This window comes from Anolis carolinensis, chromosome 4, assembly GCF_035594765.1.
Source record: "Anolis carolinensis isolate JA03-04 chromosome 4, rAnoCar3.1.pri, whole genome shotgun sequence".
Taxonomy (NCBI): domain Eukaryota; kingdom Metazoa; phylum Chordata; class Lepidosauria; order Squamata; family Dactyloidae; genus Anolis; species Anolis carolinensis.
The window spans coordinates 200,073,992-200,091,943 of NC_085844.1; the positions used below are offsets into that span (position 1 = coordinate 200,073,992).

Below are 17,952 nucleotides of genomic sequence, written 5' to 3' on the forward strand. Positions count from 1 at the left end.
GGTGACCCCATGAATTTCATAAGGTTTTCTTAGGCAGGGGATAGTCAGAGGCAGGTTTGCCAGCCTCCCCCCCCCCTCCTTTAAATAAAGCTTACAGCAACTAGTATTCTTTGGCAGTCTCCCATCCAAGTACTAACCAGATCTGATCCTACATAGCTTCCAAGATCAAACAGGACTGGGTGCCTTCAGGGCTGTTAAATCCTCTCAAGCCAGACATCAGACATCACTCCAGACCACATAGAGAATGCATACCTTATTAAAAATACAATAAAGAAACTACCTACCTAGAACCATTGTCATGAACTTCTCTTCCACTCCCACTTCCAACAAGAGTGGGGGCACATAGGTGATGCCTGCAGCAAGACACACTTCCAAGCCAAACGTTAGAGAATTGACCAACAGCAGCTGGGCTTTGCGGTTCTGGAACAGTGTACTGAGCCAGGCTTTCTGAGCCATGCTGCCCTCACACCTTAGCACTGGAAGGCTGTGCCAAGCCAAAAGCATTCTCCTCAAGGTAATCCAGAACAGGTTGTCTGAGTCCTGTGTCTTCTTTTGAGGCTCAGTAGCAAAAGGCTGAGAGCCATGTTATACCCAGTAGTAAATGCCTTCTGTTATGCTGGCCACCGGTCAAAATCAACAGAATGTCTGGTCTGAGAATGGCGACATGAAGATCCTGAATGTTTTCCTGCACTTCACATTCTGTATGAAAATAGAGAAAGTTAAGCCGAACTGCCCATCAACACCCAATGTCCTCACATCTACATTTTTAATTGGCATAACACCATGTAGCAAATTCTTCTGTTGCTTAGAAATACCACAAGCCTTCCTGCCACCCAGGTATAGTCTACTGGCAGCTTCTTTCATTCATAATTGAGAACAGTCTTACTTTGAGTGAATCTTCCCCCCTAACCAGCTTCCATGTAGAGCATCTAAATGTTAGGAACTGTAGTATGAAGATAATTTATTGAGACCCATAGGCTCTAACAAAGTTGAGGAACTAAGCAGCAATGCCGAAACATACAAAATTCAAGTGTTAGTGAAAAGGGGGAAATGAAAGACAAAGATTAGCAGACAAATGAAATATACCCAAAGCTGCTAAACGAGGCTTCTGTCTTAATGAGGTTATTTATCTATTGATAACTTTATATATGCAGCTAGTCCAATAGATCATATGCTATACTTAATTCTCTGGATGAAGGGGCAACAAAATAGCAAATGTAGCAACTTTAATTAAAATCGTACACCCTAAATTGAGGCCTCAAACAAAGCATAACAAAGGCCTAGTATCATGGAGTCTGAACCTGCAATAGCCAACAAAGAAAAAACAAGAATGTAAGGACCCTAGTGGAGAAATTGGTGACAATAACATCTCAATGCACATCATCTTTGAAAAGACAATTTCATTTGAGAGAGACCATGAGAAAATTGATCAAAAACAAAGTTAGTAGTATTTTACTTCCCATATATAAACCTATGGTATGATCACGCACTGAAAATAATAATCATATCAACAACTGTAGAACTGGCCTGGGAGCCAATGTGACATAGTGGCTTGTTGAACTATAACTGTGGATACTAGAGTTCAAATTTTCGCTTGGCCATGAGACCCACTGGGTGACCCTGGGCAAGTAGGGGTCTCTCAGCCTCAGAGGAAGCAAACCTCTTCTGACCAAATCTTGCCAAGAAAATATTGTGTTAAGGTCATCATAGGTTGGAAATGACTTGAAGGCACTCAACAAGAGCTGGATAACAAGAAGGAAAGGGCAATAAAAGTGATCCTAAAGCTGGAGCAAGCCCTCTATGGGGAAGCGCTATATCCAACAAGTTGGCCTCACTACCATTAGATGATATGATTATGTCTACTGGCTCAGGCCTTTTCCTTCCATGCTTTGTGCCAGAGGAAAGAGGACAACTGGGTAATGTTGCTCTCCTTCAAACCCAAGACTTCATCACAAGGCCTGCCATGAAAACACACTGGAGTTTTGCACTTAGGACATATAGCTGAACAGAACAGATGGTACTACAATGGATTTGCCCACAAACTTGATCCATTTCCTCTTTCTCTGCTAAAGAACCAGTCACCAAATCGTTTAATTTTATGACCAAGATACTTGATGTCTTTGACTTAATTACCTCTTTGCCTTCTGTCATTCTCCCTTCACTTCCAAGCTATTGCTTAACTACAAACATTCAAAAATCACGCATACAAACTATTGAGAATATACTTTTATAGTAAAAGAAAGGAGGTGGGGAGAAGGAGGGAGGGAGAGGGAAAGCTTGAACCTTAATCATCTTGGCCATGAAGAGTTTGGCATTGGTAAGCCTTGGCTAAACCAGCAGGTGGAGCTATTGCTTCCAAGACCAGGCCATACCTGTTCTTATACATTGTTGTTGTTCAATCACTCAGTCGTTTATTCGTGACCTCATGGACCAGTCCACACCAGTCTGTCCAATTAGTATTTGTTTGGGATTTGGACAGTACAGCCCAAAATATGGAGGCTCTACTTTCTTTTAATGAAGATAATATTTTCTATCACGAGCAAACACAGTTTGCCAAATTGTTACAGGCCAAATTGCCTTTCTGGAAATTACTACAACTGAGATAAAGTTATTTTATCAGTTTCTTAACCAGCATATAAGGATGCCAGTCACTTCTGTACTCTGGCTTCAAAATCCACTTAAATTAGAGCAAGAGGTAAATAAAAGTCACCCTGCAACCATTTAAAAAGGGACACTCACTCCAAAATATTGAATAATATCTTCAGATGTGCCTTCAAGTAATTTTCGACTAATGGTGATCCTAAGGTGAATATATCACAGTGGTTTCTTGACAAATTTATTCAGATAAGGGTTGTCTTTGCCTTCTTCTGAGGTTGAGGAAGTGTGACTTGACCAAGGTCACCCAGTGGGTTTTCATGGCCAAACGGATTTTAACCCTGGTCTCCTGCATCTTAGTCCAGTGCTCAAACCACTAAACAAATTGCCTTTCTACAAATTGCTTAATATCTGAGCAAGGGAACCTTTTTAGGTGGTTGCAGAGTGTCCTTTATTTACATCTTGCTTCTTTAATATTGGTGCATTTTGACAGAAGTGGATAGAAATGCCTGTCATACTTCTGTGCTGGTAAAGGAATTTGTAAAAACAAACAAACAAACAAAAACCAGCTATTTACTCCAGTTGATATAATTTCCAAAACAAAAAAGTCTAGAAATCTGATTTGGGTTCAGAAGCAGAAGGTGATATTATCATATTATAAAGTAGATAAATAGATAGATTAATACCAATTTCAATCATCATATCTGATTTAGGTTCCTGGGTGCCCTTATAGGGTTTGCTTACTGAGTGTGGAAACTATGAAACCCTAACCAGCACAACACATAATGAGGAATTTAACGACATCTGGAATGTCACATTCTATAGCTGAATAAATATTATATGAATAGCAAGTGTCTACATTTATGGAAACAATTTTCTTTTCTAAATCCTCTGCATGGAATAGTAAGAGGACAAAGAAGTCAGAAAAATGCTAAAAGTGCACAGAGGTGCTACAAGAACTCAAGCCAACTTGAAGTCTTTGAATTTTAAAATTAGGAATACATGCAGATGTGCAACAGACCAGCCTTTTCTAATTCACAATCATGTGAATGGTTCTTGAACTAGATAATTTGCCGGAGGTTAGCATCCATCTTTTTTCCCCCTAATCACCACAACTGATTTTGTTGAAATCACAGCTGCCAACTGGCAGCCAAACTGCTTCTCACACGCAGCCACACTCACACAACTAGGGAAGGAGGGGCATAAAAGAGAACAAGAACACTAAAAATCCAATACTATAAAGATGCAGATTTTTGGAAGCAATTAGTGGGAAGCATTCCAGAATGCAAAAGGTGCTTGCATTTTACAAATATTTACATGCAGATATGTCCTCTAATGATGTTGACTTTTCCTATTCGCTTAAACTTATCCTTGCCATATCAAGATAATGATATCCAGAAAGCAATGAATCTGTTGCCATAAACAACATGATGTATTCCAACCGGCACCAAGGGAAAACGGCTGCATGATGATAATCCAGATAATTTCACTATTCTCTAATATTTAAGATCTGATAAAATTAGATCTTAACTTGAATTAACTTAAAAAAATTCAGCTCTCATTAATCGACTCATTCAAATGTATAGGCTTCACAGAAGGTTGGTGCTCTACACCAGGCACACCGACCTCTCCCCGGAGAAGCAATTATGGCCCTTAAGGGAGGAGCATCTTTGCTTAGAGTTGAGAAGTTCATGGGGCCATCATCTTCATTCGACACATAACTAGTACAGACATTTTCATGCCTCACATCTTTCCTCCTCCCTCCCCCCCTGACAACTCATTTGCTCCCACCCATCTTCATGGTTTTAATGAGTCTGAAGAAGATTGCATTTCTCTACAATATTTATTAGCGGGGAAAGGCAGGAAGAAAGATTACACAGGGCCAGGTTAAGATGCTTTGGTGCTTGAAGTGGAACAACAAGTGGCACTGATCCACACATCCAATTTACAAATGCCAATTGAACCCAAGTTATTTTAACACCAGATGCAGATAAAATCCACAAATCCATCTTCCTGTCCCTGGTGGTGAAAAAGATGGGGAAAATATCAAGAACACATTCAACCACTAACCATTGGCAGCCCTTCCAATATATAAAATCTGCTCTTTTACTCTGTCTCATGGTAGGCTGACCAGAACAAACTGTATATAGAAATGTGGAGAGAAAGAGAGGTAGTGTAGGTTCTCTGGAAGATGGAAGCCATTGCAAGTTTCTTCCTAATCTTAAATTAGATGCAATAGTGTCTCATTGCGTCATTTTCCTGCCCTATAAGTGGAAACTCAACTGGGCGGAAAGGATGAAATGCAAACAGAATTGGAAACGGCCTCTCACAGCGAACATGTTTTCCAGTTTTAAAACCAGCAGAATAAAGTTATGCACATTCCAAGAGATGTTTCTCACATTTATTTACTAATAGTCCTGAGTAGTAACAGCAACTCATTTGGAAAGCTGAGAAGCAGCACTGTTCAGAGAAGTTAAGTCTCAGCCGCATCAATACAGCACTATGTTGTAAAGAAAAGTAGAGAACTTTATGGTTCCTGCCACAACAGTTAAATATTTTTCACATGTGAATATTTCCAACCTCACAACACACAATTTGTATTTGTATGTATATTTTTAAATCCTTTTCAATAACAGGAATTGCAGTCGAGCTCATTTTGAGGTCACTAGGCACAAATATGGTCCCTTTCCTGGAAATTTGCTCCAAACCCAACAGCCAATGGCTCATGGATTGCTACTGAGCCACAGGCTATCACTTTGAGTAGCACTACTCTAGGATTTACTCAGAAACAAAACCCTGGGTTATGGAGGATGTGTACAGAATATATATACAGTATATGTATGTATGTGTATGTGTGTGTGTATGTATATATGTGTATATATATACACACACACACACACACATATATATATATATCTTCTCTCCTAAGATGCCTGGTCTGGATTATTCATTGCTATTATTCCACATGAAAGACAAAGGTGGATGTTGATTTTCTGCACACATTAATTCAATTATCTTCATGCTAAGTTTAAACATTGCCTTTTGACTAGTAAAAGTTGAACTAGTCAGCCATAAGGCACATGTGTGCACACGGACACAGTCAGAGCATTTCAAAACTTGTCAGAGTGAAACTCTCTTTGGGATACATACACTTACCCTAAAGCCATGAAACCCAAAAGTAAATCTGAAATATGATCTGACAAGCCCATCATACAATTTAGATACAGGTAAGAGTTTAATCTGTAACATGCTGATTTTGGTAGTACTTCTCCGTACATATATGGTTAAAGCTTAACACATTATGTGGCATAGATTAGTTGATCTTCTAATCTAGTCCACCTAAGATCTTTTAAGGCTAAATAGTAGCCAGGAAAAATGTTATGTGCCAGAAGGAAAGAAATCCACAGTCTGAAGTCAAGATTTATTGACGGGCATGAAAGGCAAGCATTTATTTATTTTTTTGAAAAAACATATCTATTCTTGGCTGCCTTACAATTCTATTTCTCCACTATCATTTATGAAAAAATGTATTCCCGGCAGATTTTTAACTGCCATATTTTACAAGTGAGGTCAAACAAACAACCACAGCTTTTCATTGAAATTACATTTCTCTCAAAATATTTGCAACACTTCCAGGAGGAGCATTCAGCAGCCTGGAGGAGAAGAGAGAGAAAGAGAAGAAAAGGAGATAAAGGCAGATTCAGAATTACTCTGGGACAGAAACATGAGGCAGTTGTATATGGTCAGAGCAAAATTGTGCTACTCCACTCCCTTGAAATCTTTTGAAAAGCTACCACTTTTGTGAGCCAACTCACCTGACTGTCTGCAGAGGCTGTGGGCCAACAGGTGAACTCTAAACACATTGATTTCATTCCCCAGACAAAGCTTTTGCAGCAGAGAAAGTTCGACCAAGATGTAAGGAGTGTGCCATTCACTGTGAGAGGCAGGGAATATAATTGCAGGAAGGAAAGGCGGGGCCAAGTTAACCTATACCTGTATATTCGGCACATCCATCCTATGCGGTTTGGGAGCCATTCCTCTCACGCTGCTGCCTCTCCAACCCCCATCGTCACCACCGAAGGAATCACACTGTGAAACTATTGTATATTTTACAAAGAGTAAGTGCTCTGTTCTTTTCCTTTAATTTTATAATTCAAAGGTCTTTCTTTATATGCCTCCCATCATTAAAGATGCTGATCTTTCAGATTAGCAGACTTTAATGAAGTCATTTTTCTTAGCCTACAGCTCCCAGAATCCCTCTCATCATGCTCACATTAGCAGAACATATTGCAGGAGTTTTAAAAAAGGAAATATAGACATGCCCAAATGAATGCAATTACAGTTTGCATGCCAAGGATGCCTTGATACAAGATACCTATGCATTTGAGGGAAATACTTCTCCAGAAATATCTAGCTTCTCCAGCATGATTCAACATGATTTCCACTGGGTCATACTGGAAGACCTAGGTATTCATAGAGATATTTTGAAGGAATCTTCAGATCTTCCAGCATAGCTCAATGATCAACTTTTGGCAGTCATTGATTATAGAGTTGCACTTGGAGGTCCCAGAGATTCTTAGATAGTACATTTTTAAATCAAATCCTTGAAGAACCAAATCCACAAAAGTCAAATCCACCAACACAGAGGGCTGAATTTATATATTTTCTTTGCTTAGCCTTTAGAAATTTACATAGGGTGGGAGAAAATCCTCTGAAACTGTAATTTCACATGAATACAGAACAATGTTCTTGTGATGCTCCACCCAAGAGGAACCACAAACTCCAACAGTGATTTATTTGTAGTGAGGGATGTTAAATAATAAGAAAAACATAAGGGGAGAAAATAAACAAAGAAGCCCAAATACAATACAAGAGGCCTTCGTTCTAATCTCACAACCTTCTTAGTACATAGACATAAGATCCTGGAACAACAAGGAAGTCAACTGGTAAAAGAAATAGCAGTCTTTCTGTACATATACCTCATGTCACAAAGAGTAAAAAGGAGTAGCAGTATGTTAAGCATATAAAGGGAGGTGATTTTTTAGCACTGCTGATTTAATTTATCTTTAGGTTGACCACAAACAACTGGATTGATGCAAGGAATTGAAAGAAGCAGAAATCAAAAGAGGGAAGGGATGCCAAGGACATTGTTTACATTTGACCAGAATAGTAAGCATGTTTCTGATCTAGAACAATGATTCCTAAACCTGAGTGCCTGGATATTGTTAGACTTCAACTTCCAGAAGTCCCAGCCACCATAGCAACTGGTGAGAGATTTTGGTATTTGCAATTTAACATCTGAGGACCCAGGCTGGAGAACCAATGATTAAGAATGAAGAACGGTACTGGAGAGCTGGAATTTCATACTGCTTATGTGCATTTTTTAAAAAACAAAGCAGATCCTAATTAACATGAAAAATCTGAAGAGAAGATGTATATTTTCAAAGCTCAAATGATTTGATTCTGTGGTTACACTCCAAGCAAAGATGTTTCATGTAGCTTTGCAACAATAAGACCCATGTTTAAGACTGTAATATTACATATTAATTAAGAATTCAATGCTAGACGTTTATGAAATAATCAGTCTTGTAACTCTGCTGCTGTCGCATGAAGAGTTCACAATATTCTACAATTATTCCTTCCATTTTTGACTGACAAATATTATGTTGACAGGAGCACTGGAATCTCTGGGTAGTGATTTTGGTTGATTATTTGGTGTTCCAAATTGCCCACATGTTCTTAGCTGCCCATTTAGAGTCTAGCTGCACATTAAATGGATAAAGAAAGCCCTGGCATGCAATAGCTCAACAAGCATAGTCCCTATCCCTGCATTTAATCACCAGCAACACCATCTGATGCATTCTGTTTGTTACCCAGCTGTTTAAAAGCTCCACCCAGGAAAAAAGAAAAGCCTTTAATGTAAAAAGAAGAGAAAGACTGTTGGCAACCTTCTTGAGAGGTATTGTGTGTCAGAATGCTTCAGTTTCCAGTACAATATGGTTTCCAGTACAAAGACCTACTGGAATACAAAATGCTAAAGTTTGTACTCCAAGGGATGCAAAATAATCCAGAGAAAACTGGCAAGGAATAAAAGCTATTGTGCAGGGAGCTCTTATGTGGTTCCTGAGCAGCTCATTCAGGACAATGTCAGTGTACATAGTGCTCACTGTCTCAGGACACAGTCCCTGGTAAAAACTGGTACGCTTGTTGTCCAAACCTCATGCATATTAAGAGATTGAACATCTACATCAAGATAACACTCCCACGGAAGGACAGTATTAGAAAGAACGAACCAACAAAACAAGGAACAATTTTATAAGACAGCTAGCTCAGTGATGGGCAGTTTACTGGAAAGAAACTTCTGACTGCAGCTTCAACTCACTTGTGAAATTCTAAGAAGGGAATGCAAGTGAACACAGTTCTAGATGTTTCTTTTTACAACACAAATGTGATGCCATCTCCCAAAGTAACTGGCAAATTGTCCTTCTTCAGACAAATGAATGAAGTGATAACAAGGCTTTTAAGTGTCATGTTTTGCATGGGTTCTGATGACAGAACAAACCAGGGATTCACAGAAAGCTTGGTTTATCATGTGTGAGCAACATGCTGGTGCTCAATGACTACAGTGGAAGCGGCTAGAGCTGTAACTATATTGAACTTCATAGCCTGGCATTGATGTGGCATAGGGGGCTGTGCGGTGGTGGTTGGAGCATGGAGGAATGGGCGAGTTGTTTTTGTGATTTGTGTTGGGGAAAGCATTTAATTTCGTTGTACAATATAAAATGACAATAAAGCTATTCTACTCTATTCTAAACTATAAACCACAGTTAGGCATGTCATCCATATGTGGGTGCTTTTCTCCCTCTGGTTTGTTTCCCATCAAAAAAGCCCAAACAAAAATGTGGATTGTTTCTCTGAACCAAGGAGCATTGCTTCAGAGGTGGAAAATCAACCATAGTCAGAAAAAATTATAAACAAACATAGTAAACAAACAGCTTGCAAGCAGGAGTGGGTAAGCAGCTATTCCACACTAATCGTAACTAATCTGGGACTACTGTCGCTCTTGGTCCCCTGGCTTATCATGCTATCCGATTTTGACCACTGTTCGTGACAGATTAGCACAGGGATCAAGGCAAATAATTAAGTGGAGGCTAGATAAATCTTTCCTGCACCTTGATCAAGGTCTTACTTCATCCTAGCAGTTCAAATAATAACACTTTTCTTAAAGATGGTCAGTATTTTTAATTAAAAGCCAAAGGTGTAATTTTAATTGGCTGAGGATATTTTACTAATGAACAACAACACATCTAACGGTTTTGAATCTCTTTAAGAGAAAAAGCTGTATACATATACATATACTGCTGCTACTACTACTACTACTAATAGTAATAATAATAGTAATAATAATAATAATTTGAACCAATGAAGCCAGAAGCAATTGATCATTATACAACTGGACCTGGATGTAAACTCATCATGTCAGCACAACAATCACACTGCCCTAATTCAGATGAATAGGCTACAGAAGGTCTAGGTTATTTCTAAATAACCTATAGCAGAAGTGGCAAACTTGTAATTTTCTCAACTGCTATGTTGGCGGGGTTTCTGTAATCTTAAATCCAAATCACCTGAGGTTACAAAAGCTCACCAGTCCTTATCTAGAGTAAACAATGATCAAGATGAAGAGGGGAGGGGGCTATTGCCTTCAATTTGACACTCTCTACTTTGCAGGTGCCAGTGTGGCTGCACACAAGTCCCTACTCAGAGCAAGTATTTATTATAAACTACTCCACTGTACTTTACTAGCAGGTTGGATTTGACAGGCACACTTTGTGAGACACTACAGGGGAACAGTTCCTGTCATAAATGAATTTGGATTGAGTTGGCAGGGGATTCTGGGAGATGTAATTCCCAAAAGTAACATTTCTAAACTCTGATTTTGGGTTTACAGTCTTGAGGGTGTCTCGAAATCCACACATTCCTTCAGCCACTCTAGAATACTAAACTCCTCATCAAAAGAAACCCAACTTTCATATGGGAAGAATATTTAGCTGCACCGTATGACCGGAACCCAAAAAAGACAACAGACAGAAAGATTGAATCGCTAAATAAGAGATCACGTTTAGAGAAAAGGCATAGCTTAGTGCAGGCATGGGCAAACTTCAGCCCTCCAGGTGTTTTGGACTCCAACTCCCATAATTCCTAACAGCCGGTAGGAATTGTGGGAGTCCAAAACACATGGAGGGCTGAAGTTTACCCATATCTGGCTTAGTGGGCAAAATGGATGGCATCCAGTCTGAAAATCCTGGAGGGCCACTGTCACTCAGGATTGGAGCCCATTGGCCCTCCAGATGTTGATAGACTACAACTCCCATCATTACTCACAACTGAATGATGAAAACTGGAGGCCAATATTACCTGGATAGACACAAGTCTACTGCCTTATTGTAAAGACTATACAATGTTAAAAGTGCTAATGGTCTGATGCAGTACTTTACACCAATCTCTAGCAACTGCTAGCTAAATACATGCTAATTTTAATAGGAACTCTGTAACTGAGTCTCCATACTCAAATTTTCTTGCTAGACAAAGAGTAAATGGATGTGACTGTGATGAATAATTTGTCCCACTGCTCTTAATCCCCTGCATGAGTTTACTTTTTAAAAAAAAATCCTTTGTCAAATACTACATTCCTACTTTAAATACATAATCTGCTAAACTGTCCTTTATGAATATGCTGCAGGCCATCTGCTACTTGCACTTCTTAAGAAATATACATATTTAAAGAATAAAATAAGGAGCTGTCTGCCAAGAAGGCAACAGAAGCAACAAGAGTCTAAACCAATCTGGCAAAGGATAAAGAAGGTTGTCTTACAGAATGAGAGACAGAAACCGAAATTTTCCAATAAACATAACATGTATAAGTCCTACCTGATGTACTGAGAACAGCTCACAGGTGTTTTCCCCATCTAAGAAACAAGAGAATAACTCATCCGAACTTCCCTACCTGGAAGCCAGGTAAGTGGGCTGGGCCTCAATGCCTCAATGTAAGTGAAAGGAGGGGGGGGGGACTGCCAGACAAAGGAAAGGAAGGGTGAGAGCACTGTTTCGGAGGGTGGCAGGCAGTTCTGACAATGGCCAACCTTGAGTGAGTTTGGATGCTTTACATTCCTGCAGCTTCAGCATAACTTTTCCCCCTATTCCACTCTGCAAGGTATTGGAAAAGAGGAGGGGGTACACAGGAGTGACAATGATCGCCAAAAGCGACACACAGAGAGAAAATACTCTTTTAGCAGATTTCACATCTATGGAAATAGCTATTTTAAAACAAAAACATTTTCTCCACTTTTTGCTTCAGCTTCCCAAGACAGGAAAGTTTTTTTTTTGCTTTCTTCGGTGAGGAATGAAAAGCCTTTCAAAGCACAGTTACTCACTACCACTAATACAGACACAATTTTGCTCTTTCGTGCTAGTGTTTCACTATTTAGTTTGTTGTTGCTGTGCGACCTCCGCTTGTTTCCAACCTATGATGACTCTGTAACAGGGCTTCCTTAGAAAGATTTGTTCAGAAGAGGTTTGCCATTGCTTTCTTGTGCAGCTGAGAGGGTATGACTTGCCCAAGATCACACAGTAGGTTTTATAGCCAAGCAGGGATTCAGTTCCTAGTTTCTAGACTCATAGTCCAATGCTTAAAGCACTATCAACCTTATACTCACTGAAGACACATTAGCATTGAATGAAAATCAGAATATTGTATTTAAGTATTTGTAATCTACCTTTCCTCTTTACAGTTTTTAAACAGCTCCAATAAAATTCTTTGTTATATCCTCTATTTCTAAAAAATTAAAGGTGACTCTGATGTATTTTATTGTAAAAGCGGCACTGTCCCTGTTTGAGAGAAAGGTTAAAGCAAGCTAAGGACTTAAGATGAGAAAGGATGTCTTGGGGATGAATAGAAGATTGCATCTATGTTAAGTATATATTCATGTATAAGTTGATCTCATGTATAAATAGAAGGCATGGTTTGAGGACAAAATTATGGATTTTGCTATGACAGATGGATAAATCAAGGGACTTTCCATGAAAAGGGGACAGCACCAACGCTACCCTGGGGGATCAGCCATCCCTGGCCACCATCACCATTTCCCCACCCAGGCATTCATAAAAGCCAGAAGTGCTCCGTGGCAGAGAGAGTAGAGGGGGTTGGTGCTTCTTTTAGATTCCCTGGGGTTGGACTAACCTCCTGCCTTTTCCCACTCTGCTCAGAGAATGGATAATTCCTTTAAGGATAAGAGCTAAGGTACACTATTTACATTGACTCAAAGCTAAGTAAACCCAGGTCTTGGAGGTTGGTTTTGTGACCAAAATGTCTAGACTTATGCATCTTGACCTATAGTGGACAGATGAGGGTTTTCACCACATACATACATATGCACTGCACACATATAAATTTGTCAAATCATTCCAGTGATTTAGAATAACTGTAGGCACAGTCAGAAAGTCTCCTTAATCTCAATGACCTTGCTGAAGATCACTAGGTGGGGTGGGTGGTAAGGAGGCTTTCACCACATTCTCCTCCAAGCCCAGCAATCCAGTAGCAGGGAAAGAGGGCATGTGGGCATTACTCATCCTGAAAACTCTGGCATCCACCATCCCTTAAAGAGCTTTCAGAACTTTTGGAAAGAGTATGTTAGACTAAAGCAAGGATGAAGAATATATGGATATTCAAAGGCCCTTAGACTATGCTCCCATGAGTCTCTGCTAGCACAGCCAGTGGTGGGAAATGTTGACAGTTGCAATCTAACATCTGGAGTGACACCAGTTCTCCATTCCCAAATTAGAATAAGCTGCAAGTTCACCTGGGATAACAAAGGCACACAAGTGAGGTTGAAATGTGCTTTAGTTCTCAAATGCCAAACCATTCTTTGACACCCTCCACTCACTCCACTTCATCAAATTGCAGTGCCACAACCATTTCAAATGAGCCTAATTAACATTATATACATATCCATTCCATTCTAATCTACCTCTTCCCACTAATCCACCTTCTTGCTCTTCTCAACCCCTCCATTTAGCATATTGGCTCATTTATTAAGCCATGAGAAGAAAACTAAGTTCAATTAAGGGTTTTGAACATAATTATGCAATTGATACAGTTGTTTCATGTTTGCAATTAATCAGTTTTTAAAAAAGAATGTCAAGGGCTGGATATAAATGTAGTAAGTAAATAAATAGGGGCTCCTAGTGACACAGTGTGTTAAGGCGCTGAGCTGCTGAACTTGCGGACCGAAAGGTGGCAGGTTCAAATCCCGGGAGTGAAATGAGTGCCCGCTGTTAGCCCCAGCTCCTGCCAACCTAGCAGTTCAAAAACATGCAAATGTGAGTAGATCGGCGGGAAGGTAACGGTGCTCCATGCAGTCATGCCGGCCACTTGGAGGTGTCTATGGACAACGGCGGCTCTTAGGCTTAGACATGGAGATGAGCACCAATCCCCAGAGTCGGTCACGACTGGACTTAACATCAGGGGGAACCTTTACCTTTAAGTAAGTAAGTAAGTAAGTAAAATAAATAAATAAATAAAGACAACAAAAAGGTCCTCCAGCACTTTTGAAAACCCATACAGGGTCAGCCCCAGTAATTCTGCTATCTGAAACAAGGCAGAAAATGGCACCCCACTCATGCCAAGTTAGATGATACCTTCAGCCAGCTGTGTTATTCTGGTAAATGAGACAGAAAATTCCACAAGCACCGCTCCCTCTTCTTGACAGCAAAAATATGATAACGAACAGCTGATAATGTACTGACCTCTCAAGATACTTTCTAACTCCACCTAATAACTGAGCCAACCCCAGGTACACAAAAACAAGTGAAGAAAACCATATTAATTAGATGGCAGCCTTATGATCTATGCTTCCTACTGCCAGGGCTTATGCTAAGGAGCAGAGGAAGGGTTTCTTTGTCCAGCATCTGAGTCAGGGGCAAATACAGATCTGCAGCATGAACAGTCTGACACTGAGGAACCCATCTCTGCAGAGCAGGAGCAGAAGCCCCAAGGAGATAGGGATCCAGAGTCAGGGCAGGATTAGGGGTTTTAGGAAGCAAACCAGGAACTAAGCATTCCAGCTAGGCTGCAGTTAAGATCTGATGCCATTGAACTGAGGAGATCCAGTCAGTTGGCTGAAAGGAGCGACAACAGGTGGGATCACTGGGAAAGTGGCATTAGTAGCTGGAAACTGGATCGGCTAGATACTGGAAGCAATGTTGATGCAACTGCTACAGCCTGAATAGCTGCTGGTAAAGTCTTGAAGTATTGACTGGACCTTGACTTTGGTGTGTGGATTACGTACGATTTGGCTTGCAGCAGCCTCGGTGTTGGTGAGATTACTTGGCTTTGAACATTTTGGAAAGGACTTTGGACTACTCTTGTGTTTCACTCTTATTTTGGCCGACTGCTTTGGATGACCTCAGAATGCCTTGGCCTATGATATGGTGTGTGGCTGTTTAACAGTATTCTGTACACCTACATTTTTGTCAGGTTTGAAATATAATGAACTTCTCTATGGTAACCAAACTCTTTTCTACATTGACCAGTTCTTTCCTTCTTACTTTTCTCCCTTGTATCCAGCTGGAGATTAATTTCTGTCTTCTAGCTTCCCATTCCTTTCCCCTCAGGATGTGTGTAAAAGATGCTACAATCTGGATCATGTGCAGAGTTTATTTCCACTTTGACTTCCAGAAAAGCATGGAGCCAAATAACTGAACATTAAATACACCATGAAGAACAATTCCATCTATATTTGCATGGAATGGAAGTCTCACCTGACCTTCTCCAACCCAACTCCTGCTCTTCCTAAAATATGTGCATACAGCAGCGAAGATGAAAATACAGTTGTGATTTATTTAATTTCATCTCCCTGAATTAGCTTCAGGTTTCCGGTGAGCTCAGACCTCTGTTACATAGCTGGCTCTTCACCAAAGAGCACAACTAATAACAGGCTGCTAGAAGTCTCTTATTATCCAAACTGGAAGGCAGAAATGTTGCTGTGATGGAGCATTTTCTCTAGGTACAAAGGCAAAAAGCAAGAAAACTCACAGTCCCAAGTGACTTATAAATCAGCATTATAGTAACATGATGAATTCCCCCCCAAAATGTAATTAACATTATGTGTAATTTTACATATTTACTGAAGAGTTAAACCCTATGAAACCTCTTCAGATTGAACTCTAGATACACACATAGTCACACCTCTATATTCACTTGGGTCAGGGCATAGGACCACTGTGAAAGTGAAAAAACACATACCCAAGAGAACAACACCTCTTTATGAAATTCTAGGTGTACCAGTGTGACTCTATGGTCAAATTCTGGCAGAAGTTGTCCTCAGAGTCACAGTAGAGGACCTTGAAATAGCATTTCTATCACATTTGTGAATATTCAAATCCAAAGAAGACAAACAAGCAAATATGGAGGGCCGTCTGGCTTTGGGTACACTGCATCTTGACTTCATTGAGTAACAGAACCTATTTGCTATTCTGCCTCAGGCAAGAAAATGTCTTGAGCTCTCCCTGTTGGGTGGTCATACAAGTCTCCATTCCTGTACACATCCTGTGGAAAAGAAATAATGAGAACTCCCACACGTACAAATCTGAGCCACATGGAGGAAAGGCAGAATACAAATATGATAACTTAAACCTAGGACTTTCCAGATGTGTTTGACTGTAATTCCCATTATTCCCTGGTGGTACAGCAATGCTAGGTGGGTGGTAGAAGTTGTAGTCCAACATATAGGAAAAGCAACAAGTTGGGGGAGACCATTCAACCTTCTGTAGAAAGCCCACCCACACTGTATGATCAGCCCTATGCAAATAGAAACTACAGTGACAGCAAACCCATCCCACCCAGTCTATAAGTTTTTCAAGTTTCTTTGTGAGTAGGGTAAAATCTCAGTCACTTAGGTGTGTATGCTGTGTGGCTAGTACAAAAACATATAGAGTAGGAAACATGTTCCACTCCAATCATCTCTGAATTACAGATCTTTTGGCAGTTTCCAAGCACAACAACATGATGTGCCAATGAAAGCAAGGGCAGTTTAAGACAAACAAAGGTGTGAAGTTCTGTAAAATTTAAGAAGTTTTTTAGCAGTAACTCTCCATCCAAATGCACATTATTCTAGGACGATGCAGTTTCAAATCGATATTCATCCCATGAAGTTCATGCAGTAGATGGTGGGCTAATCAGCAGTTCTGTAACTAACCTACCTTACAGCAGTGCTATGAGGATTATAAAGAAGGGGAAACATATGCACTGCCTTGAACTCCTTGGCTGAAGAATTATGAGACATAAATGTGAAAATACAAAATCTTTCCTCCGATAACCCGGCGTACCCTTTCGGGCATGCTAGCATTGAAGGCATGGCTGGGCTCCACCTTCCATTTAGGCCATGCTCCATCTCCAGCTTTGCCCTCTGCCAGACCCTCCCCACTTTCCATGTCTCCAAGTTATGAAAAGAAGAATAAAAATGTAAATCAAAGCAAGTGGGAAAAGCCCAAACGAGACTCAAACAGGTGCCCCCCTCCTTAACCTCTAGGCCATGGTAGTGGGCAAGGATTAAACTCTGCACCACATGACCAGCGCTCTTGTATTTATATGTCAGTGTGTAAAACCCACCCTGCTGAGCGGCCTTTTCTCTGCCTGGGGCTGGGGGCTTCTGCTGAGCGTCTCACCCAACAGGCACACAAAGGGGATTAGCCAAGAGCCTCTCAGCCCTGCAGAGTAATCCATCAAATTATCCTCTTGTTGGTGCTGCTGTCCTCTTCAGAGAAGGAGCGGGATGGGAGGGGGGCAGGGGGACCCTCTAAAAGGCTTTTGAAGAAGCTGAAATTACACTTGAGCCCGCCACAGTCTGCCCAGCTGCTTCCAGCCTGAGAGCCACAATGGGACGGTTGTAAACAGAACCTTGAGAGATTGGGAGCAAAAGAGAGGGGCACCGGCAAGGAGAAAGAGGACAGACCCACACTGTTAAAAAGGGCAGCGGCCTCTCCCCCCGCCCCCCCCCCATGTGTCAAAATCCAACAGGTGGCCTAGCTCCCCTCCCTTGGTCCCTTTCTGTTTCTCGAAACAGGAACAGCAGCCCTGAAAGGGGACTGACAATGTACACTGACTGTCCAATTCTCCACCTCTGTCCTCATTTAGGAGAGGGGGGGTCTACATTTCTAGAGATTGGGTTTTTCATTATGCACCCATGTTGCCCTGCACCCCCAACCCCGAAACAACAACTTCTCAACTATGCCAAGTTCAGGGCCTTTGTATCTCTTCTGCTTTTTAATGCATGGGGGAAATGGTCCTAAGCAACTGTT

General features: G+C 40.7%; 1 protein-coding gene across 4 annotated transcripts in view; it reads right to left on the reverse strand.

Annotated features, from left to right (window-relative positions):
* slc45a3 (solute carrier family 45 member 3) overlaps positions 1-17,952 on the reverse strand; it is a 62,315-nt gene that overhangs the window by 18,632 nt on the left and 25,731 nt on the right. For 2 of the 4 annotated variants that reach the window (XM_008115640.3, XM_062978574.1), the window contains one exon: positions 285-699. In XM_008115640.3, coding sequence (XP_008113847.2) covers positions 285-504 — 220 coding nt within the window. In that variant the 5' untranslated portion in view covers positions 505-699. Of the gene's footprint in view, positions 1-284; positions 700-6,410; positions 6,552-11,526; positions 11,567-17,952 lie in introns of those variants that run through there. The other 2 variants (XM_008115641.3, XM_003224018.4) reach the window with 2 other exon arrangements.